The sequence below is a fragment of the Camelus dromedarius genome, chromosome 9 (genome assembly GCF_036321535.1).
Source record: "Camelus dromedarius isolate mCamDro1 chromosome 9, mCamDro1.pat, whole genome shotgun sequence".
In the NCBI taxonomy this organism is placed as follows: domain Eukaryota; kingdom Metazoa; phylum Chordata; class Mammalia; order Artiodactyla; family Camelidae; genus Camelus; species Camelus dromedarius.
In genome coordinates this window covers 43,415,323-43,439,966 of record NC_087444.1, presented here as the reverse complement: position 1 = coordinate 43,439,966, position 24,644 = coordinate 43,415,323, and the positions used below count along the sequence as shown (strand labels likewise).

The window sequence follows — 24,644 nt, the reverse complement described above, 5'->3', positions numbered from 1 at the left end:
TAAACCATTAAAGAATCAGATCATCTTAGAGACTCACCTCATCAACGGACATGGTTGGATGTGGTGGGTGATTATATATTCTCTGGAAATAGCTGTTTGCTTCATCATCTATCTCTTTACTAAAGTGCTGATTTGCCTCTGGCCACACCTGAGACAAGTCCGCTGTGAGAACAGAAAACCAACCAGAGGGCATTTAGGCTCTTCCTCCACTCCCCCATATGAAGCACACAGAGCCAGAGAGACCAATATAGTTTGAATTTCAAGGAAAAAAAATGAAGTGACATGTTTAAGTGGTCAAGTTTCAGTATTTGAGTGCTCTAGGGACACACAAAATTCTAACAAAACTGCTTTACAACTATAGTTCTGTCTTATTATTTTATTCATGAAGACTTATTACACTATGAAAGTTCACTAAGTTCAAATTCGTAATGCACTTACCCTTAATACAATCTCACTTGAGGTTAAAAAATCTTTAGTACTTTATAATAAAAACCACATTTAACATGTAAGAATTATCAATGCATATGCATGACATACTGATATAAACACAAAGCATGCTACAAAACATAACATTCAGACAAGCCTTTCACACTAACATTTTTAAGTCAGTTAAGTTTATCTTGGATAATGAATATTTAGTCCCAACGACAAGGACAAGTTAATAATACCTATGGTATTTACAAAGAGGAATTCTCTGACTTTGAAATAATTACTAAAGGAGACAAAACTTTAAAAATAGGTTTTTGTGATATCATATATATTATATGGCAATATTTATTATATATACTATAAGACTATATAAAAATAAATCATAAAGCTATAACAAAATAAAGTTATCTTCATAAGCTCCCAAGATAAAACAGAAATCTGAAACTCTCCTATATTAAGGTAAGTCAATGTCTTTGTCTATATAACTCTAGGGACACCAAATTGGACATGGAAGTTTTATGTGTATCAGCCACACTTCACAATCACAGACAACACTACCACTTACAAGGTTTCATCTTACTCTGCTGGAATGTAGGCTGGTTCAGTCCAGAGGTGCCCAGTTTCCTCTGTACAAAAGGATCGTTATTCACTGCAGGGAGTCCAAGAGCCCCAGTTCCTATACCAGTCAGGCTGCCTGTGCCAAGACCACCTACTAGAAAGAATGAAGGCAGCCAGAAGTCTTATCATTACTCATATTCTTGACTTTATTCATATCAAAGATATAAGTTCTTACTTAGAAAGTCAAGGTCTCCTGTTAACTCAGTGGTAACAAGGTTACAGAGCTATTGCATTTCACTCCTTAGGTTTTAGTACTCTACACTTATACTCTGGTGATAAAGGGTGAGGATAGCTAAGAAAAAACAAGTCAGTAGTTGAGGGGAAAAATGTAACCTTTAATTCAATATAAAGTTAAAAGCCAAAATACATGGAAAAGTTTTAGGGATATACTATCATCTTCAAGGTAAGTGCAAAAAGGCAGAACATACACCTGAATCTGATGTGTGAAATATTTTCTACCTTTATTATACCAACCTTGTGTAATTCATAAAGCTTTGAGTTTTGATCTAAGCCTAAGTTCTTTAGAATGTGATTACCACATTTGTTATTGTTTATACTATCCTTTGGTAACAGAATCCTTACTGAATACTTTAAACTTGATAGGAATATCTTCATTGCAACTGGATTAAATTAACATATTGTTTTTTTCTCTTCCCAATTTTGGATATGAAGGCCAACTTTCAAAATTTGTTTAAGTAGCTTTCCTCATCAGAGTGACTCCAAAAATCTTACATACACTAAGGCACGATGAAGCTTACCAATAATCTGTACCCCTACCCACCCCCCTTACCTGGAAGCTGTGATGAAAGTCCTCCAATACCACTGAATGCAGTTGTCTGATTTGGGGTTGATAGGGGTGGAAATGCTTTTGCTGGTGACTGAGGGGTACTGAATGCAGAACCCAAATTTGGAGGAAAGCCCTGCATACTCTGGGTGTGAGGGGCAGCTGAACCACCTATACTAAGAGATGCCATTCCAGCAAGAGGATCAATCTAAAGAAAAACATTATAAAAACGTATTAAACATACTTCAAGCAGAGGCAGACAAATGACACAGGTAAAGCAATCTTTAGCAATAGCTCTTCAAACGCATATGTAAACTGCAAAACCACACACAATCATGAAACTTAAATCCCAAAATCATGTCAAGTGTGCTAGTTATTTTCCTTCTTACAATAATAATAGATTGAGTAGGTTTAAAGTAGCCCCTGCCAAAGAACCAGAGCCATAATATGAGGGCTATAAAACTTCAAGAATAAAATTTAAGATCAATTTCCCTGAAACTGAACTATTCAACATTTAGTAGTGACAGGGAACAATTATTACATCAAGTTCCTTATAATTTCCAACAAGCCCCTTGAAAACAAACCAACAAAAAACCTCAACATAAGTTACTTAACGTTCAACACAATAAAAGCATTAGAAGTTAGAAATCTTTCAGTCATAACAAATAAATGTCAAAATTTGAGTATCTTGGGGTTGAAGATCAGCTCTAATTAAGAAAATCAAAAACAAAAAACAAGGTATGCTATTCACCAAAAGATTTTATTAAATATCTAATAACCACACTTTCAAACTTCTTAGTTTGTGGCATTACTTCAGACCTTTGTGATTACAGAAAATAATAGACGAAAATGCCTTTTATAAAGTGGACACTGAAGAATCACTAAATGTTCTCTTCTCTTAAAATAAACCCCAATCTGCAATTCAATGCAGCTGAATACAGAAGTGGAACGTGTTGCTCCCAGAGAGAAAGGGGTAGCTGGTGTCAGGGAGTAACTTAAATGTACCTTGTTTTTAAAAGAGCAGTTCAGTTGAGAGCTGAAGAGCCCCAGTTATAACAAGTCCTTATGCTCTAGCACTGTTGCTTGGCCCGTGAAGCTACAAACAAGACACATCAGGTTCAAAGGCAGTGCTTATTTCTCAAGTCTAAGTTATTCTTATTTTAAAAAGAAGCCCTTACCATTTACCTAAATAAGCTGTTTTGTATCTTTCCTCTCAAAGTCATGTTCTATTTAATGATTAAAATTTATTCTCAGCCACGCCTATTTACAGATCTCCTTTAAGTGGATAATAGACATGCAGTTATCTAAAATGTAATAAATTCAGACAAAATCTTCCTTTGAGTAGATTATTAATGATGATGTATAAGTTTATTCTATTCCAAGTCTACGAACGAATGGGGATGTGCCAAATGTATCGGTCATTTACCTGAACAGGAGAAATGGCATCTAAGCTGCTAGCACTAGGAGGGCGTCCTTTTGGCATAACTCCAGGTGGTGGCTGTCTGGCCTTGTTCATAACATTACTGCAGTTGGCTACCATGGTGAGGATGGTTTCTGATAACTCCTGAGAAACACTCCTTAACAGAAACAAAAAGTGAAAAATATCACTTGTTATTCCCTAGAACACCTAAATAAACAAATCTGGGTTTCTAATAAAGAAAACTTGCTGGAACCTAGGGCTCTTTCTACCATACCCCACGTCTCTGCATCTGCATCAATCACTAGGATTTTCTGAGCATTGGCTTTCTCTTGAAAATATCTCTTACATGTTTGAAATTAAGCCTTGTGTACAGGGCTGCCTATATATTTTAAAACACTACTCTGTAATAAACACTCTATATCCTCAGCCACTTCATCAAAAATTATGGCCCAATCTAGACATATCAAAGCAAATAAGCAATTTTTACACTAAGTTCTTGTGGGGGGAATAGGTTTATTTATGTAATAAATGTACTGGGGACTGAACCCCTCATGTATGCTAGGCACATGCTCTACCACTGAGCTATACCCCTCCACACTAGGTTCTCACAGTCAAAGACAATACATTTATTTAAGTATAGATAAAAATGCCATAAACATAGTCAGTAACTATATTTGGCAAGCACTTAAAGAACTGATTGACTTCAAAAATGTGAACATAAGAAACATTTGAGAGAAAATCCAACTTCCTATCTTAGGGTGCTATTGTCTCATAAAACTGTGGAACCCCTTGTAACTCATAAATGTTACACAAACTTGATACCGTCTTAGAGCTTACCTCCTAAATTCAGAATCATATTACTGGCACTAAAAAGTAAAGGTATTCACTCAGATAAGAAAGCTGTTTCACATTTGGGGGAAAAAAACCAAGGATATTAAAAGTACCAAGTAAAAGTCTACATTAAAATATTACAGCAAAAACTACCAAATTATTACTTGTGTCAACATGATCAAATAAATGGTTCAAATATGGACTACAGGGGGAGGGGTCATGCAGGAACAGAGGATTAAGAGGCACAAACTATTATGTATAATATAAGCTATAAAAATATGTTGTACAACACAAGGAATACAGCCATTTATTTTATAGTAACTATAAATGAAGTCTATAACCTTTAAAAATTATAAATCACTATTATTACACACCTGTGACACAATACTGTGTATCAAGTATACATCAATAAAAATAAAAAATATAGACTACAAATGTAAATGAACAATGAGTTGTTTTTTCATCCACTGAAGCAAGGGAGAAAAATATTAAAGACCATGGAAAAGAAAAGGGAGATGTCAGCTCTTAAAGGTGTGGGTCTACTTATTTACCTAAGTAGTAAGTGGTAAAACCATTAATTTCCAAAAGGCATTTCAGATAAAAGGACATGAGTAGCTATCTCCAGCCTCTGTATCTTGGTTAAAAACACACACTTTTCTGCCAATAAAACTTCATTAAAAAAAAAAAAAAACTTCATAGAGATACCATATTTCATTTTTCAGATTAGAAGAGCCTCCATCAGGCAAGGTTACAGGGAAATAGACAAACTGCCTCTGGTTATACAAGACAAACAACTTTTATGGAGAAAAATTCTGCAACACCTAATAAAATTACACATTCATTTTTCCCTTTAATCCAACAATTCCACTTCTAGTGGGCCCAAACATACACTGGTAAAGATGATGGATGCAAAATGCTGTTCATTGCATTATTTGTGATACAGAATGAAAACAAACAGAATATCCACCAACAGGGTACTGATTTACTAACGGACATATCATCTGTTCAGTGGAGTACTATACGACAATTATAAGGATAAGGAAACTCTTGCAGAGATCAGTCAAATCCATACCACCATTGAGATCTCTTTTATTGCCATAGATGCACAAAATAACCCAACATCACACAAAAGAGAGAAAGAGAGAGAAGAAAAAGAATAGGAAACTAATTTTATGGCGTGAACTCTGGGATATATGAGCATATGAAAGAAGCATGATGCAGCAGAATATAAAATATACTACCTTTTCCACAAGAAAAGAGGGAAATATACATTTTTTTAAGGCAGAGATAACCCACAAAATAAAAATGGTTAACTATAGGACAACAGAAGAACAAGGTGGCGGTAACAGAGTTTAAAGGAAAATTTCCCTGAATTTACTTTGCTTTAGAATTTTTGAATTTGAAACCATGTCTATATTTTACCAATAATAAAAACAAACAAAAACCCTTTAAATTAAAAAAGAAACCATTCCAAAGACATTTATGCCATGGGTTAATGTCTGCTAGTTAATAGGTAATTATCATACTGTATTGGATACAAATGCCTTTAATTGTAAGCCACACCGTTATTTTAAATACTGGTTAATTCTAACGGTAGGAGGTCACCAATGAGATGCATTATTTCAGAGATGTTAAAAATGTTTACAACTGGGTATCTTAGAATTACTAAAATATGGTTAATTAAAATATTATTCCTTACTATTTCAGAAGAACTTGTCATATCTTACAGAATTTCAAACTTAAAAGAGCTAGACTACTACAAGGAACCCCCATAAATGCTACCCTCACCAATTATTTACATTTTGCCCTAAATATTTATTTAACCATTCTTTCTATAGTACCCACTCCTCCTAAACATTTTAGGTTAGATAGGTCTTTTATCTTGTATCTTTTATTTGTAAAAACTTCCCTGTGTATTTTCTGAGAATAAGGACACTTTCTTACATAACATAAAATAGTAACAATCAGGAAGTTTAACACAAGTTTAACAGGTATAAAATAAAATAGGCCACATTTCAATTGCATCAATTGTTCCCATAATGTCCTTCAATGCTATATTCCCCTCGGATCAGGATCCAATCGTCACATTGAGTTGTCATGTCTCTTTAGCTTCTTTAAATTGGAATAATCAACTTTTATTTCTGTCTTAGACTTGTTTTTTAAAGTACAAGTCAGTTATTTAATAGAATGTCCCTTGAGTTGTGTTTGTCTGCTATTTTGATTTTTAAATTTATTGACGGCAGGACTGTCACATAACTTATACGATGTCCTTTACAATGCATTTTATCATGAGACATATATAGAAGTGAGCCTGGTGACCACTTGACCAATAAATTAATGTGGTATGTGCCAGATATCTCTACTGAAAAGTTACTACTTTTCTTCTTTGTGACTAAGTAATTTGTGGGGAGATACTTTTAAATTACGCAATTATCCTATTCCTCAAATATTCACTCACTACTTTTAGCATCCACTGAAGTTTCTATTTTAACTCCATCATAATTACTTGTATATTTATTTCTGGAAGAACTTTCCTTCTTTGGCATTTATTTACTTTTAACAGTACAGACTGAATACTTTGCATGCATTACTTCATTAAATTCTTCAGGACAGGTACTTCTAATAAATCAATAAAAGAAACTAAAACTGAGAGTTTTGTAAACTATCTCCCTATACATAAATACAAAATTAATGTGCACTTAAATTTCCAAGAGAATATTCAATTCCAGATGGACTAAAATGTGTATATGTGAGAGGCCAATCTTTGAAGCTTAAAATTTTACAACATTTAGAACGTATAGAGCAGTGTTTTCCAACTGTTGCACTATTAGCACTCCAAACTGAACAATTCCTCCTTGTGGGAGGCTCTCCTGTACACTGTAAGCAGTTTAACAGCATCCATGGGCTTTACCCACTAGATACCAGTAGCACACTTTTCTCCAATTATGAGAATCAAAAACAATGTCAAACAACTTTGAGGAAGCAAAATCATCCCTGGTTAGAATCACTGATTCAGAGATATACATGAGGAAAAATTTTTTAAAGCAAGGAAGGGCAAAAATACAACTCAAGCTCTAAGTGGGAGAGTTAAGGAAACAGGACTGGAAGACAAAAGTTTAACTTCAAAAATGTTATCATTTAAGTCGCACAGTAGAAATCACAGGTGTTCATTTTACTATGCTTCAGAACTTACCAAAAAAATACTCAGGACATAAGAGAAAATGGTGGAATGAAGACCTCCAAATATTCTCTCCTCCATAAAACTTACTATAACACTAGCAAAACTGTAGGAATCAATTTTTTAGGAACTTTACAAATTAACCAAAAGGCTTTTACATCAAGGGAATTCCAGAAAGACAGTAAGATCTTGGTAACAACAGCAAGTTTTACAGCATCTTAATTTGCCCTACTCCCATGCTCCCCTTCAGCTACCTATAGCAGGACTGAAAACTAATAGCCCACAACCACAGTGAAAACCAGCAGCCTGATGGCCACCAGAGAAAAGGGCTCAGAACTAGGTTGAAAAATCTTCAAAGCTTCATTCTTAGAGAAATATCATTATTTCACCTATTTGAGAATTCCCTGTGAGACCACAATGGCAAGGCTGCCTTTATTGGACCTAAGAGCTGAACCAAGACAAAAAGCCTTTCCCCCAACAGGTATTTGTAGAAAATACTTAAAGGTAATAGTTTTAACTTCTTGGCTGCCTAAAGTCAAAGATAACAGTTTGAGCAAATAGGCTAACCAAAAAATTTAAAAGGAAAACTTAGAGAATGTGATCCCCCTGGGTGGAGCTTTGAAAAACTCCCACATTTTCCCAGGAATCTAGAAAGGCCTAACGTGTGTACAGGGCTGTGCTGTATCTGGGCCATTCCCAAGAAAGACCTGAGAAGGCCCAAGTTCTTACCTCAAGCCAATCTTCAGACTCTGCTTAAGAAAGAAGTGAATACAAAAGTGGAGTTGTCTGGCTTAGTGTTAAAGGTATGTCTCAACACATGCACAGAACCACAGGGTAAAGAGTAGCTTATTGATTTCAGAGTTTAAGAAACTTTCCTATCTTTAGTTGATTAAGGCTTACCCAGAGATTTCAGTGGTCAAACATGACAAAGAACACAGGCATTATAGAATTCATTCAGAAATGATTAACAGCAAAAGAAAAAACCCTGGTGAAGGGGTAAATCTCATTCCAAGAATTGCCGCATTATTTAAAATTTCCAGTTTTCAACCACGAATTACAAGACATGCAACACACCCAGAGATACACACAAGAAAGCACGGCCCATACACAGGAATAAAATGTTATCAACAGTAACTGTCCCTCAAGAAGAACAGATGTTGGACTTTACCAGACTTTAAATCAGGTATTTTAATTATGTTCAAAGAACTAAAGAAAAAAAAAATCAAAAGAACTACAGGAAAGTTTGAAAAAGATGTCTCACAAACAGATCATGTCAATAAAAATTTTAAAAGAAGTGTACTGAAATGAAAAATTCACTACAGGTTCCCAACAGCAGATTCAAGCAGGCAAAAAGAATCTATGAGCTTGATGACAGTTCAGTAAATACTATCCAGCCTAAAAAACTGAAGGAAAAAAGGAAAGAAGTAAACAGACTGAGACATGTGAAACACTACCAAAGGTACCAATAACATATAGTGGGAGGAGACAGAAAGGGGCAGAAAAAATATTTGTTGACATAATGGCTGAAAACTTCCCAAATCTGGTGGAAACTATTAATTTATATATCTTAGAAGCTCAACAAATTTCAAGCAATATAAGCTCAAAGAAATCCATACTTAGAAACAACATAATCAAAACAAAAGAAAGAAAAAGAAAAAGAAAGAACATAATCAAGCTGTTGAAAGAAAAAAGACAGAATTATCTTATCAGCAACAAGGGCAACTTATCATATACAAGGGAGCCTCAGAGGGAAAAAAAAATTAACAGCTGATGTCTCATTAGAACCTACAGAAGCCAGAAAACAGTGGGATGGCATATTCAAAACACTGAAGAAAAAGAAATGTGAATCAGAAATCCTTCAACAAAACTACCCTCCAAATCCAAAGGAGAAATTAAGATATTCTTGGGTAAACAAAACTGAGGGAATTCATTGCTAACAGACCTGCCCTAATAAGAAATAATGAAGGAAACCCTTTGGGCTGAAATGAAAGGACACTACACAGTAACTTGAACCCATATGAAAAAACAGAGCACCAGTAAAGGGACATAGGTAAACATAAAACACAGTATGAATATATTTTTGCTTACCATCTTTTTATCTCCCACCTGGTTTAAAGGACAATTATTATATGAAATAATAACATCAAATCTTCTGATGGGCACACAGTTTATAAAGGTATAAGTTGACAATAGCAGCACAATGACAGAGGAGGGAAGAGAGTTATTTAGGAGGAAATTTCTGCATGCTATTGAAATTCAGTTGGTATTAACTGGACAAGATTGTTTTAAGTTAAAATGTTAATTTGAATACTCAAGGGGGAAAACTCTAAAAAACATATAGCCAAAGTAGCAGCAAGGGAATTAAGCTGATCCATTATAAAATACCTATTTAATAGTAAAAGAGGCAGTAACAGAGGAATGGAGGTACAAAACAGACATAACACATAACAGAAAAACTAACAGCAAAAGAGCATGGATAAATTCTACCTTATCAGTAGTATTAAATGTAAATAGATTAAATACTCCAATTACAAGGCAGAAATGGTCAAATGGATTTTTAAAAAATAATCCAACTATATACTGTGTAAAAGACTCTTCAGATTTTAAGAGACACATATATTTTGAAAGTAAGAGATGAAAAAAGATGTGCCTTACAAACATTAACCAAAAGAGAACACTGTACAATGGCTATACTAATTTCACACTAGACAGCCTTTAAGAAAAAAATTAATAGAGACAAAGACATTTTATAATAATAAAAAGGCCAATCCAACGGGAAGATGTAATGGTTATAAACATACTTAAAAAGAGTCCCAAAACATATGAAGGGAGAATTAAAGGGAGAAATAGGTAATTCAAAAATAATAGTTGGAGACTTGCATACCCCACTTTCAATAACAATCAACAATACTATATTATAAACTTCAAGGTTGCTGAGACTAACTCCTAACTGTTCTCATCACAAAACATAAATGACTAATTATGTGACATAAAGGAGATTTTAGCATAAAAAACCTGACCTTCCAATTTAATAAATTTTTTTTAAAGTTCAAACTAAACTCAAAATAAGCAGAAGGAAAATAAACTCTAGAGCTGAAATAAATGAAATGGAGAACAGAAAAACAACAGGGAAAAACAAAAGCTGGTTCTTTGAGGAAGTCAACAAAACATGTTTATTTAGCTACACCGACCATACCCCACTTCAAAAATGGGGGTGGGGGCACACAAGAGTAGACTCAAATTATTAAAATCAGAAGAAGACATTACTACCAACATTACAGAAGTGAGAAAGATCATAAGGGTATACTGCAGAACAACAGTATGCTAACAAACTAGGTAAGTTAGATGAAACAGACAAGTTCCTAGAAAGACACAAACTGCTCACACTCAAAGAAAAAACAGAAAATCTGAGTACAACTATAACAAGTAGAGATAACAACTATCCACAAGAAAAAGCCCAAGACCAGAGGACTTCACTGAATTCTATGGAACATTTAAAGAATTAACACCAATCCTTCTTACAAAAATTACAAGAGGATAGAACACATATCAATTCATTGTATCAGGCCAATATTACTCTGATATCAAAACCAGGCAAAAGACAACACAACTACAGAACAATATACCTTAGGAATATGAACACAAAAATGCTCCCTAAATACTAGCAAAATGAATTCAGCAGCATATAAAAAAGAAGTGTATACAAAGACCAAGTGAGATTTATCCCAGGAAAGCAAAATTTTTAACATGCAAAAATCAATTATTAATATAATATACCACATCAATAGAATAAAAAACAAAAACCACATGATCATCTCAATACAAGCAGACAGAAACATTTGACAAAATGCTTTCATGAAAAAACACCAAACTAACTAGAATTAGAAGGTAAGGAAATCTCAAAATGAAAGGTAACTATAAAAAAAAAACAAAAAAACCCACAGCTATCATCATACTTACTGGTGAAACACTGGATACTTTCCTTCCAAATCAGGAACAAGACAAGGCTGTCTGCTCTTACCACTTCTATTCAACTTTAGACTAGAGGTTCATGTTAGAGAAATTAAGCAAAAAAGGAAAAAAAGAGAAAGAAGAAAAGAAAAAGAGAAAGAAGAAAAGAAAAAGAGAAAGAACAAGAACAAGAACAAGAACAAGAACAAGAACAAGAACAAGAACAAGAACAAGAAAAAGAAAAAAAGAAAAAAGGCATCCAGATGGGAAAGGAATAAAGCTCTCTCTATTCACAGATGCTGTGACTTATATAAAATACCTAACAATAAACATAACAAAAGTGTAAGACTTGTACACTGAAAATGACAAAACATCACTAAAAGAAATTACAGACCTAAAGAAATGGAAAAATATCCCAGATTCATGAAGTGGAAGACTCAATATTGGTAAGGTGGCACTATCCCTCAAGATGATCTAAAGATTCAACATAATCCCTATCAAAGTCCCTCTGGGCTTTGCAATATCTTTGCAGGAACTGACAAGCTAACCGTAAAATTCATGAAAACTGAAGGGACCCACAATGACCAAAACAATCTCAAAAAAGTAGAGCAAAGTTGGAGAACTCATACTTCCAAATTTTAAAACTTACTAAAAAGAGATAGTAATCAAGACAGTGTGGTACTGGCGTAAGGACAGATATTTTGATCAGTGAAACAGAACTAAGAGTCCAAGGGGGAGGGTATACCTCAATGGTTAAGAGTACATGCTTAGCATGCACGAGGTCCTGGGTTCAATTCCCAGTATCTCCATTAAAATAACTAAACCTAATTATCTCCCCCCAAGCAAACAAACAAACAACAACAACAAAAAGGCAAACAGAAATAATAGTCCAGAAAAAAACTCACACATTATGGACAATTAATTTTTTGAATACAATTCCAAAGGGAAAGATCAATCTTTTCAACAAATAGTTTGGCAACAAATGAATATTCACATGTAAAACTATACACCTCCTCACACCATATACAAAAATATTAACTCAAATGGACCTAATATATATTTTAAGTAGTACAGTACTTTGGACTTAAAAAACCGCTGGATAACCTTAGCTGCTGTCACGTTTAATCATTTACCCCTCGTCCACAATCAACAATTATCCATACAACCCAACTCCAATATTAAATAATCATTTTCAAGCATGCTCTTCTTACCCTGCACAAGCTTGTAAACAGGCCAACATGGTCGCCAAAGTTTCTGGAGGAAGTTGAGCACTTTTGGGCTGATCTTTCTCTGGAGCAAGTCCACCCAAAATAGAAGGACACCGCCTCTTTAAAAAAGTCATACATGCCTGGATAAAAGGCTCCTGAAAAACAGCAAGTCCCTCAGTGTATTTGAAATTCATCATTAATTGCTTTCAGGTTAAAGAATAAGCATTATGACTAAAATACGTATATAATAATTTCATTATCATTCTCTTCAGCTATACTGATCAAAAATTAGAAGCAGTAATAAATGGACAAATCCTACTTACTCCATGCTCTCGAATTTTATCTGTGAGCCACTTGTCAAGTTTGAGGTATTCACGACGTGAAGCAAGTGCAGCAAGGTCAATAACAAAGGCAAATGGAGTACCATTTAGCAGCATTGACAAGGCCTAAAGAAAAAGAATATAAGAAACAACAGGTCAAGCAACTGAGTGACTTTCCCTCTATCCCATTTTCTGCTTCCAGTTTTAATTTTCACAAACAAGTCTAAATAAAGCATACTGCTAATATGTTCTAGGTTATAATTTTTAAATAGTTCAGTATAAATCAATGGTAACACTTGTCCTTACTTAAAGTAAGATCACACTTCAAAATAAACTTTACCTTGTGCTTTTTCAACTAAGGCAAAGCAAGACACAAAGCATGAAAAATTATTCTTATCCATTTTAAAAAATCTAAGCTCAGGCTTACTCCAACCTAAGTACAACTACAACACCAGTTCTATATACCTAGTGATCAAAGATACCAAGAACAAGACAATTTGTCAAAAGACTCTGTTAATGGTAACGAAATATGCAAAAGGTTTGAAAGCCAACCAGTTTCTCCAAAAATTGTATCTCACAGGTTACATCTGAGAAAAGAAAAGGTCAAGTATCACTAGACATTTTTATACCTCTAAAATCACTCTCCTTCCAAACTCTTTCTACCTACAAGGCAAAATTCTAAATCTCAACTATTCTAGCTAAAAGTTAGTTACATGTGAATTACTCCTAAGGTATCTATGTTACATAAAAATGTTATTTCTTGTCATCAGTAAATAAAAAGTGTTAATCTGCCCCTCCAAACTCACCTTCAAGTCCTGGGCCACATCAAGTATTCGAGACAATTTGGCCTGATCATACTGTTCCCCTCGCATGTACCATTCAGCCATTGCATGCATGATAAGTTGGCGGATTGAAGGAGACTGTCCCTAAGAAAAGAAAAAGGAGGGTTAAATAGCAGTACTATTAACCATTTTGACAAGGTGATGCAAATGCTATTACAAATGCTGATTTTACTTCTGTTTATGTAAAACTGAGGCATATCAGTGCTGACAACAAAGCTCAAGCCTCAACCATTGATTGCAGTGATGTGTTTTTGTGGGAAAGCAGTTATTTCCACATCTTCCAAATGAAGCCTACCCCTGAAGTCTTGGGACACATACAACAAATTTAAATGTCTTATAAAAGCCTACCTATACATTTTCAAAGTCAAAATGTGATTTGAATATGAAGGTACATATCAAGGTTATATAATCCCTTAAATTAAATTACAAATTACTGGTCTATGAAAACAAAATATTTTAAGGTAATCATCTCTCATGTTACACAGCATAGTATTTAATCAGTATTTCTGGGAATAATTCGTACATTCTAAATCTAGCTATTTTCACAAATAACAATGCTTATTTTTTGTAATTTCTTTCTTCCCTTTTTTTTTTTTAAACCAGAAAACAGCCAGGCTTGGAGGACTGAGTTAAAAACTTGCAGTTGAATGGTAATTTAGTGAACTTTTCTCATAGAAGCAATGGCAAAGCAATTATTATCACTGTTTAAATCTCTTTCCCACAATTGTCCTAGTGACAGAAAGTCCAAGCGAAACAAGTATCTAAGAGTATCTAACCAAGTATCTAACCAAGAGTGGAGATCCAAGTCCCGTTACTCTGCCCTTTCTAACTCACAGATGTGGCGAGAAAGGACTAAGAATGCCTGGGCTGCACACTTTTGGTTCCATGTTTGATAAACATTCTGTAAACTATAAATCTATCACGTGATTTGCATTTCTAAAAATGAAGGTGGTCTGATTGTAAAGCATGAAACTAAGGCTAACATTTTTCATTTATGAAGTCTTAACTGATTTTTTAAAAGCACCTGTTTATAATAAACTATAGCAGGAATGACTAAAGAAAAGACACTTGAGAAGTAAGCCAGAAAGAAAAAGAAAAATATCATATGATATCACTTACATGTGTAATCTAAAAAAAAAGATAAATGAACTTACTTACAAAACAGAAACAGACTCACAGACATAGAAAACAAACTTATCGTCATGGGGGTTGAGAGGAAGGCGGTGGAAGGGACAAATTAGGAGTTTGGGATTTGTAGATACTAACAACTGTAAATAAAATAGATAAATAAGTTTATACTGTATAGCACAGGGAACTATATTCAATATCTTGTAGTAACCTATAATGAAGAAGAATATGAAAATGAATATATGTATGTATGTGTATGACTGAACTACTATGCTGTACACCAGAAACTGATACAACACTGAAAACTGACTATACTTCAATTAAGCAAAAAGAAAAGAAAGGACACTTGATGTAAAGGGGAAGATGACTACTTCTACATATATCTTTACTTAAAATGTAGGTGGGGGGGCGGTCAATGGACAAAAGACTATTTGTCAGATATATTCTACATAAATTGGGTTGGGGGAAGCACAGGGGCTTGAAAGATCTTAGCGAGAACCAAAATAAAATTTAAATGCTAGACTTGGACAAAACTTTTAAATAATGTCAATTAAATAGATTTGTGATCTTCTCTCTTTTACTGTTACCAAGTGAAATGAGAACCTTCTGGTTCTAAGATAAATGATTAAGTTCTTCCCTGCAATCAAAAGGATACTGGTACCCTAGCAATACAAAGCCTTCATAATACTGAATTTCTTTAACTGTATTACCTCTTTGCTCTTTGAAGTTTTATACTTTAATACCCACATGATGCTGAAAGATTTTAAGTTTTATGGAAGTGTGAGTTTTTCAGAGTGTCAGAATTCCAAGATTGACAATTCCTCTAGTTGGAACATTCTCAAAAGAATATCAGTTACTAAGACAAAGAAGTGGTCATGTCTTACCTGCCCATGCCATGCATAGTGCAAAATTATAGCTGAGTTAGGGTGGTTTCCAAGGAAAATTGGCATCAGAGTGGAGATGAGTTCGTGGCGCAAGGTGTGCCAGGAGGTGTTGATTTGTAGTAAGGCCAATACCAGCATGTCTGGACAGTGTTTGATAGGGAAGCTGAAGAGTTGTTTGACTTGCTCATACTGCCCCACCTCTGCGAGCCTCAGCAGAGATTCAATCAAATCCAAGCTCTTCCTAACAAGAACGGAAGTAAGATACTCTATCAATGAAAATCTAACTATACAAAATTCATTTTCCAAATAAGTGATACCAGCTATTAAAACAAAAACAAGTTGTTGTCATCTTTTAATATCTGAAAAATATTTAAATTGGTGCTGTTCATCTCAAACATATATGCTGCTATGCTTCCAAACTAATTTCAAAGGCAGCGCTAATATTAGCAGAATACGTGATGGAGAGCAGACACCACTGACCATTTACATAACCATGGACCTCCTAACCAAAGGCTTTTATGATTAGTGTGAAATATAAAAAAAGAGTATCAGTTTAGAAAGTCAAAATCCAATACAAACACAGACATAATTTATACACAAGGAAAACTACACAAAAATACAGCCTAAACACTTACTTAGGTAACACAAAGTTATAACAGGTGCCCCCTGATGCCTCACAAGTTCAGAAGTCCACAGAGCCCCCTATAAATTCTTACCCCAAGAAACTGAATTTGGTTGACCTTAATCAAGCCTCCAGATCTTATTCTACCCTTACTTAGTCCATGAAAATTATAGGGATAGATATCAAATTAAACAACATGAGGAAACAGATACCCCATTCCATGGGGCAGACTAGAGGATAAATGATTCTATTTCTCCACTAAATCAATGGCAAAAATTCTATTTAAAAAAAAAAGAGGGAGAAGGAAGACTTACAGAATAAAAGAAACTAGGTGGACCTTATCCAGACTCTCAAACATGCAAACTGTTAAAAGACATTTTTGACACAATTAGGGAAACTTGAATATATAGCTTTATTAAGGAATTCTTAAATGTCTATGACATTTCAGTTTTATAAAATGGAAAGAGGTCTTTATCTGTTTAAATAAAATAAAACGAAGAAATGTGGCTGTACACATTACACTTAACAGGAAGAAAAAAAAATTGACCAAGACTGCAAATCCAGTGTTGGCTATCAAGCACCTGGGGAAAGGATCCACTTTAGAACAAACCATTGCTTGGGTCTTTCAGAACGGAGATCAGTAAACTGCATCCACAAGCCAATTTCCACCCACTTGCCTACTTTCGTAAATAGCGTTTGGTTGAGACAGACTCACACCCATATTGTGCTACAATTAAAGAGTTAAGTAGTTGCTACAAAGACCATCTGGCCTGCAAAGCCAGATGTTAGCAAACCCTTTACAAGACAAGTTTACCAATCTTTGTTTTAAAAGATCTGGCAATACCTGAAGGGCTTTATACTGCCCTAAAACTAACCTCCACAGCCAGCACTGTTCCCACCCCCTAAAGACAATCTGTTCCACGTTGGAAAAGTGTTCCAGGATAGTATGGTTGGGGTGGGGGGAAAAGGAAGAAATCTAAAGTAGATGCCTTTGGGGACCAATCCAGCTCATGTCACCCCTCCCTACAGCCATGTATGTATTATAACAGTGACGAAAGTACTTTTACCATCCTTACCTCACATCCCCAGAGAGGACTGACTTGAGTTCCAGGAGAAACCTCCTGAACCAGAGTCAGATTCTCCCTCAGAAATATGGAATTGAAACTCAGAGAAACTGGATAATTAAGCTGTAAGTATTAGATTTGATGGGTTGGCCATTTTGAGCCACTTACAAAAGAAAGAAGCAAGCAAATACAGAGAAGAAAGGGATCTAACACTAAGGGAGAAGTATGAACCTTCTTCCAAAATTTCATAGTTTCAGAAAATACTAACGGCAGACACTACAAGAGGAGAGCTGTATCTAGTGATCGGGGGACTAAAAATAGATTTTCATCCACCAATGCCCTACTATAATAATTTAAGGTAAGTAGGATTACTAAAAATACTGTTTCATTTACACCTTTTCTATGTAGTTGCTCACTATTAATTTTATATTTCAATTAAAGTAGAAGTGACCCTTTCAAGAACTAGATGAGAGTGTTTACCATGTGGCAATTTCTCGATTGTCATCCTCTGGTGGTGCTTTCAGAATATCAGTGGCAACTGTATGACAGGGATAATCAGCAAAACAGAAGATCTCTGGATTTATAAGGGAATGCTGAATGAAGGAGAGCTGTAACAAGAGAAAAAAGTCCTTACCACCACAAATGACTGTGAATGCTATAAAAATCTGAAACATTTTCACCAGGCGAATCTCAATCTTAAGATTATTAGAGTGAAATTTCCCTTTAAAATCTTAAATATTTGATCTTTCAAAACCAGACAATTCAGACAAATGAAAGATGTGTGATAAGGTAGCTTTGGAGATAAGCATCATTGAAACTATTAGGAACACAGTTTGATTGTTACACTTAAGCTGAGTCTGACTGGTACTAAACTATGATAATATTCTTTCAGAATTTATCAGTCTCTGCTATTCTCTGAGCTATGCAAAACAAATTCTACTTTAAAAGAAAATTTTAATCAATGGACAGATGGTACTATAGAAGTCATTATTTTGTTCCTCTTCTATAGCTAAACACCATTTGCCTACCTGGCCTTCTGCATGTTTCCAAGGTCTGTATATGAGGTCTACAGGAAACACTTCCATACCCAGACCCCTCTGAATACCATAGACCACATTATGAAGTCCTTTACTGTCACGAATTTGAAATCCAGGATGGTCCAGTTCATAAGTTACTTCCTTGAAATTCAAACTTGGGTTCTAAAAAAGAAAAGCATTTCAAAGTTTGATGAACAGATGTGTACATATTTTGATTACTTTATCCAAAGTATCCGAAGATCAAATCTGAAGTTCAATCAAGATATTCTAATTATAAACTCATAATCATCTGAATCTTTCCGGTATTTCCAAAGAGACTCAGAAATATCAAAATAAACTGGTTAGCAAACTGCTGTAACCTTTCAGTTCATGACAGACTTCTGAATACTTGAGTACATAAAGGGGAATTCTCTCTTTCCCTACTTTTGTCCAACAGACACTCCCACACCAGTATGGCAAGTAAGTAACTCTTCATTCAGTATCTCTTGTCTTTACAGAAAGATTCCACTACTCTGGAACAAAGCGGCAAAGACAAATTAATTATCTATCCCAAATACCTATCTTAATTAACTAAAGATCTCCCTTCAAAGAATCTAAATACATGCATCTGGAATAGTCTAGATTCTCTATGTCAAAATGACTAAAAACTCCATTCAAAAATGTTCTACAAAAAGGTATTCATTAAGCAATACGAGACTTCTTAAAGAAAACACAAAGCAAAGGAAACAAGTTTACAGAAGATAATTTATCACTCTGTACCAAGCAATAAGTAAATTTTGTGCTTGAAGGAAAAAAGGCTGTGCACATTTCGTATTTATATCTCCAACCAAAGTATTATGACCAGTTTAATTTTGCTCTAAGGTGACTCCTTTCAATTCAGACTTTAATGCTTGCTTTGTATATGGTACAAAGAATAAACTCCAGTTGGGGTATTCACTCTAAGGCAACAATAGCATTCAGTAGATAAGATTTTTTTTTCTTTCTAAAATTTGTTTCAACGACTGACTGTGACAGTAGAGAACCACAGATGAACTGTGGAATAGCATTTTCCTCAAGGGAGATAAGTTTGGAAAATCTACAGGCATGCCTGTATGGTTTCCTCCTCCCATCCTTGGTGGAAAAACAAAAGAACAAATTATTAACCCAATGTGTATGTGAAATTGTCCTCTGCTCCTTGCCTACAAAAAACGTACAGAAACTCAAATATACGAGAAGAAAAAGGAAGAGGTTTGTTTAACTATACAAATCCACAGTAAAGGCATTCAATTTATACAGCTTTCACACTCTGAAATCAAAACAATGTAGTAGGTTCAGATAAAATGGAACTGTGTCCTAGTCTACAATTTTTTCAGAGTATTTTCAATAGGGCAATAAAGTTCAAAGATGAAACTACTGAGGAAAAAAGCATGTTTTCACCTTTGCAAGACAACCACAAGTTAAAAACAAATTAGTTAACTGGTTCCATAAGTGATAAAACTGTGATTTTATTTTGCTTTTCTCTCGTCACTTTGCACACTTTCTGCCATGATCATGTATTATTTTTTCCCCTCCAACACTAAAAAATAGGTTTGAACACCATAAATCCAGCTACTACTAAGGAAAATACAAGGAAAACCCACTGGTGATGTTAGTAGTAAGGTCATGTAGAGAACAGCATGATTCCTGATAACTCAATTTTACCTATAAGTTAAAAATGTGGAAAACTAAAACTGAGAAATAGCATATACACATGACCTGACACCTTACCAAGAATGTTATTTAAGTATGTATACGTAGTCTTTAGTGTTATATTTTGTTCCTTGACATTTTATGAACAAGACTGAGAACACTACATCTTGACTCCACTGTTCTCCCAATGACTAAATTTCATCACTTCTTCAGTATCTAGAAGTTTTACACTTTTACATTTTATTTAAGGATTTCAACACTTCAGGAGTGGTACTGTGTTTATCTGGGGACAACTATTATTTGTGGATATTCCAGAAGTGGAAATAGTAAGGTAAGTATGGGTTTTTATTATCCTATCCACCATAAACAAGGTTGGCAGGATTTTTGTTGCACCCTCCAGAAAACATTCAGAAGGCTTCATCTCTCCTCAGTAATTCCTTATGCAATCATTACTTTGTAACAGATCTATCCCTCCCCCCAAAATCTCACACTAACAACCAGCCAAATTACCTCAGCAGTGCCACTCAGAATTGCACAGCAACAATGCATAATGAACTGAGTTGGAATTTGAACATATATTATTTCCAGAACAAAATTATCTCAGACACTTCATTACTTTTAAGCCAATGAAGCCAAGAATTATAAAACACTATAGCTCTCATTCAGGTAGGCATTTTATTAATTAAAACTTTCTTTCTTTGGGCTACATCATACTAACATCATGAATATAAAAACATTACATGTACTCACCAGTTCTTTGAGAACATCAATCAAGACTTCTACATTCCATGTGTGCACCTGTGCTCCATCACTTTTATCTTTTCCATCACTCCAGATACCACTGCCAGGAGCAGAGATACTCTGTAGAAGTAAACTCTGAATTAAACAAACCCAACAACTTAATGTGTTCAGCTCTGGTTGGTAGAAAAATCAATCGTACTGTAATGTAATAAATAAAATAAAGAAAGCTGGACATTAATTCACATTGTACAATAGCTGACTTCTACAATTACCTGTAATGGAATTCCGTCTGTTAATCCTGAATGAGTTCGAGCCATCATTCCCAAAACCCTTGCAACCTGGGCAGCTGTGACCTCCCGAACACCAAACTGCATGATTATATTGCGGCATTCTTCAATACTGAAACAGAAAGTTAACTTCAGAAAAATCCTTCCCTCAATACCAAGGTAAAGAAATGCTAATATAAAACGAGCCCTGGAGTAAAGTTGCTAAAATTTTACTAACAGAGTGTAATAAGCTTCATTTCTTGTATTTTTACATAGCTAGGAATGTAAAAACCACCTACTTAAGAAAACAGGAAAAATTTAAAAGATCAGTAGAAGAAAACATGAGCCAAAAGTATTATTTTTCACACAGACATAAAATTATTCTTCTCAATCTTCAGTATAAATCAAGTTATTCTTTAAAATACAGATACTCAAGGGTTATTTTGATATGCATAAAGTCTTTAATATATATTCTAACTTTTTCATTCTGCATCTTTAAGTTTAATTAAGCAAAAGTTTTATGCCAGGCACATATATACACACAACAAATACATTTTTAAACATAAGTGGAAATGTGGTTTGTATGGGTTTTAAAAGCATTAAAAGTTACACTTAAAGTCAAAGCAAAGCACATTAATGCCCTTAATCAATCAATGCCCTTATTGTCAGGGTGAAGCTATTTCCTTTGGTGCCCTTGGCAGGTGAGGGAACTATGTCAGAGACACGGTATAAAAAGGGCAGAAACAAAGGTAGAAAAGGATGGTACAGTGAGGAAATTGAGGGTGGGGGCAGGGAGGAACAAAACAGACACATCAAATGGAAAATGAAACAAGTTCCATAAATGCTTGCCTCAATGTTATCGCCCTCAAAAGCTAAAAATGCCTATCCTGGTAACTAGGCTAAGAACCGCTGATCCCTAAATTTGAGAAACTTGGGGGTACAGAGAGATAGAAATTTAGCTGCCAGAATATTTGCACCTGCCACCAAAACTAGTACGTGGAAGATTAAATTTATAAGCAAAATTATTGAGAGGCAAAGACAACACATTAAGGAATCTTAGGAACTTGCTTTAAAGAATTACATTGTGCTTGTCACAACAGTAATCAGAAGTTTACTTAACCTCTTACTACCAACCTTGCACAAAAGCCATAGCCTACTTCTTGCATGAAATCAGCCAAGGAGCTCTCCATCATGGTTTTAGCTACCCCTCCGGAATCAGGCAGGATTCTGTCCATTAGAATGTCCCGTTTTTCAGGGTATAAAAGTGGTGCAAGCACCACGGGACAGCGTTCCTGGGGAAAATCTGAAGGAAGAAAAAGATAATTATAATTGCTATCCTGATTAAAAACAAACTCTCCTTTTTCACTCTTTTTAAAAGCCCATTAAACCTGAGTCTTTCACAAGTTCATATTCAAAGCAGTTTATTCAGTTTTTTTCCAAACTAGCTAACTTAGCCCACACTGAATCTAAAATTTGAATGTTCTTCTGTCACAAAAATTGCTCATGAGTACATTATTAATTTGCTGTATCAGGATCCCATCATCTATTGACCAATATGGAAAACTGCCCATTACTAAGAAAGCTAATGCAATTTAAAATTAAACTATATAAACATTAAGGAAACAAAAATAACAGTGAAAATGGACAGTGGTTAGTCCACTATCAAAGATTTGTTTTAAAAACTCTCTCTAAAGAAAGATCAGAGGAAGGAGGGATGGCAACAACAGATCCGGGAGTTAACCTATCAGTGCCAACAGCCAAGGAGGTAAAGTGGGTATATCAACAGCGATCAATTTTTTAAACTAAAAAGAGCATGTCACAATATTGTAGTCTCTGTCTTCCTCAAAGGGAAAAATTTGACAACATGGAAGTCTGAACTGAGGCTGTACTTAGATAACAAGATCTTCATTTTATACCTTTTTTATAATGAGGCTTTCATCACTTTCATATTTTAAATTATAAAATACTTTCTTCCTTGAAAGATTATCAAGTTAATAGAAAGGTACTTCACTATCTTATTTTCTAAAATCCTTTTGTCATGTGTTTGTGTCCATCCAAAAAAAAAAAAAATCTTTTAGAGGCTACAGATACTCCTTTTTACCTCTGCGTAGCGTCTTAAGAAAAGCGTCTATCTGTTCCTGTCCAACTCCAAAAGCTCCCTTCTGCCCAAAGAGGAGATGGGAGAGGAGGAGGTGTAGGACCTCTATTGCTATATCTTGGAAGCCACCTTCTTGATTTCCACTGACGTCTGCGTCAATATAAGAACGCAGAAGATCTGGAAGCTTCTGTTTGATAAACTGGGCAGCTGGAAATGAGATAAACCAAAAAATGTAAGTTATTTTTGCTCCACAACAGGTAAGAAGTCACGTATCATCAAAATATAGATGCTCATCATTCTCATTCGCCAACTCACCCTTCACCCTGTAATGTTTTCATAGCTGTAGATGGTAGGCATAAAATAAAATAAGAGACCAATTGCCAGAGGTGGACGTGAGGGGGTGGAGAATTTTTAGATGGATACAGAGTTTCACTTTTGCAAGACAAAGAAGTTCCAGACATCCATTAAATAACAATGTGAATAGTTAACACTACTGAACCATACACTTAAAAGCGTTATGAAGGTAAATTGTGTAATATGTTTATTATGTTTTTACCATAAATACTATATACATAAGGAAGACCAAAAGAAAATAATCTTACTCTCTCAACTATGGAGCCTCAAGACTCAAAAATCCATGGATTTTAAAAAAAAAAATCTAACTTCACTATAAGATCTTTAGGGAAAGGGGAACTTACCAAAACCTCTGAGATCTGAGCTGGAAGAATTCAAGAGGGCAAGGCCAAAAATTACCTGAAACAAGAAGGGTTAGATTGACCACAAAGTCAAATAGCTGCTTTATTTCTAATTTTGTCTACATTTCTCTTTTAAAAAATCATTTACCTCTTGTACTTTGCTTAACTTGAGAACTTTACTCAGCTGGGCAAATAAGTGGGGTGCAGGCTTTAAACTCTGAAACAAATCAAACTTTATTTTAAAACAAGAACAACATACAATTTTCAAAACGTTTATAAAAGCACCTGTTCACCAATTACGGTGCTACATAGGAGTGACAGAATTTTGTAGTGTTGCTAGAAACAGCTATGGAACTGTGTTCTGACAAGCTTAAGCCTTCACATAATCTGGTTTTAGTAAGAATCTTATCAAACTAACTACCTTGACTTTGTTAGAAAGCTACAAAACCCCCAATATAAGTATTTGGAATTTTAAAATTGACATACGATGAGGTCAAGGATTAAGCCCTTTTTAGAAAGCCTACTAAGAGATCACATTCTTATTACTACTGAAAATAAAGGGAATACCAACCTTCTGATAGTGCAATGGATTATCAATGGCATAGGACAGCGTCGAGATAAAATTTGGCTTCGTAATCAGAGACGCACACTCCTGAATCAGAAACTGAGTCTTTAAAAATAAAAAAATAAATTTTCATTGGCACTAATAGTCATCTTCTGGCACAAACAGAAGCAGCGGTGCTCAGAACATTAAAGGGTAATCCAATACTGTATACTTTTTCTACATTATCAAAATCAGCTCTTTAAAAATACCATTTAAACTACTAAAGTCTATTAGCAACAAGTATTAAGTCAAAACC

General features: G+C 34.7%; 1 protein-coding gene and 1 non-coding gene across 8 annotated transcripts in view; both read right to left on the bottom strand.

Moving 5' to 3' along the window:
* Positions 1-24,644, bottom strand: part of CNOT1 (CCR4-NOT transcription complex subunit 1) — a 94,930-nt gene that overhangs the window by 29,899 nt on the left and 40,387 nt on the right. For 3 of the 7 annotated variants that reach the window (XM_031458336.2, XM_031458339.2, XM_064489106.1), the window contains exons 4-20: positions 24,356-24,454; positions 23,933-24,001; positions 23,788-23,842; positions 23,093-23,296; positions 22,126-22,294; positions 20,998-21,124; positions 20,735-20,845; positions 18,308-18,478; positions 17,760-17,887; positions 15,594-15,834; positions 13,546-13,665; positions 12,743-12,865; positions 12,423-12,574; positions 3,258-3,408; positions 1,838-2,039; positions 995-1,141; positions 38-162 (exon numbers count right to left, since the gene is read on the bottom strand). In XM_031458336.2, the coding sequence (XP_031314196.2) occupies positions 38-162; positions 995-1,141; positions 1,838-2,039; positions 3,258-3,408; positions 12,423-12,574; positions 12,743-12,865; positions 13,546-13,665; positions 15,594-15,834; positions 17,760-17,887; positions 18,308-18,478; positions 20,735-20,845; positions 20,998-21,124; positions 22,126-22,294; positions 23,093-23,296; positions 23,788-23,842; positions 23,933-24,001; positions 24,356-24,454 (2,394 nt within the window). The remainder of the gene's footprint in view (positions 1-37; positions 163-994; positions 1,142-1,837; positions 2,040-3,257; positions 3,409-12,422; positions 12,575-12,742; positions 12,866-13,545; positions 13,666-15,593; positions 15,835-17,759; positions 17,888-18,307; positions 18,479-20,734; positions 20,846-20,997; positions 21,125-22,125; positions 22,295-23,092; positions 23,297-23,787; positions 23,843-23,932; positions 24,002-24,355; positions 24,455-24,644) is intronic. The other 4 variants (XM_031458338.2, XM_031458341.2, XM_031458337.2 and 1 more) reach the window with 2 other exon arrangements.
* On the bottom strand, positions 2,829-2,964 carry LOC116155009 (small nucleolar RNA SNORA50). Its single transcript, XR_004139043.1, has one exon. It is a non-coding gene; the product is annotated as a small nucleolar RNA SNORA50 (small nucleolar RNA).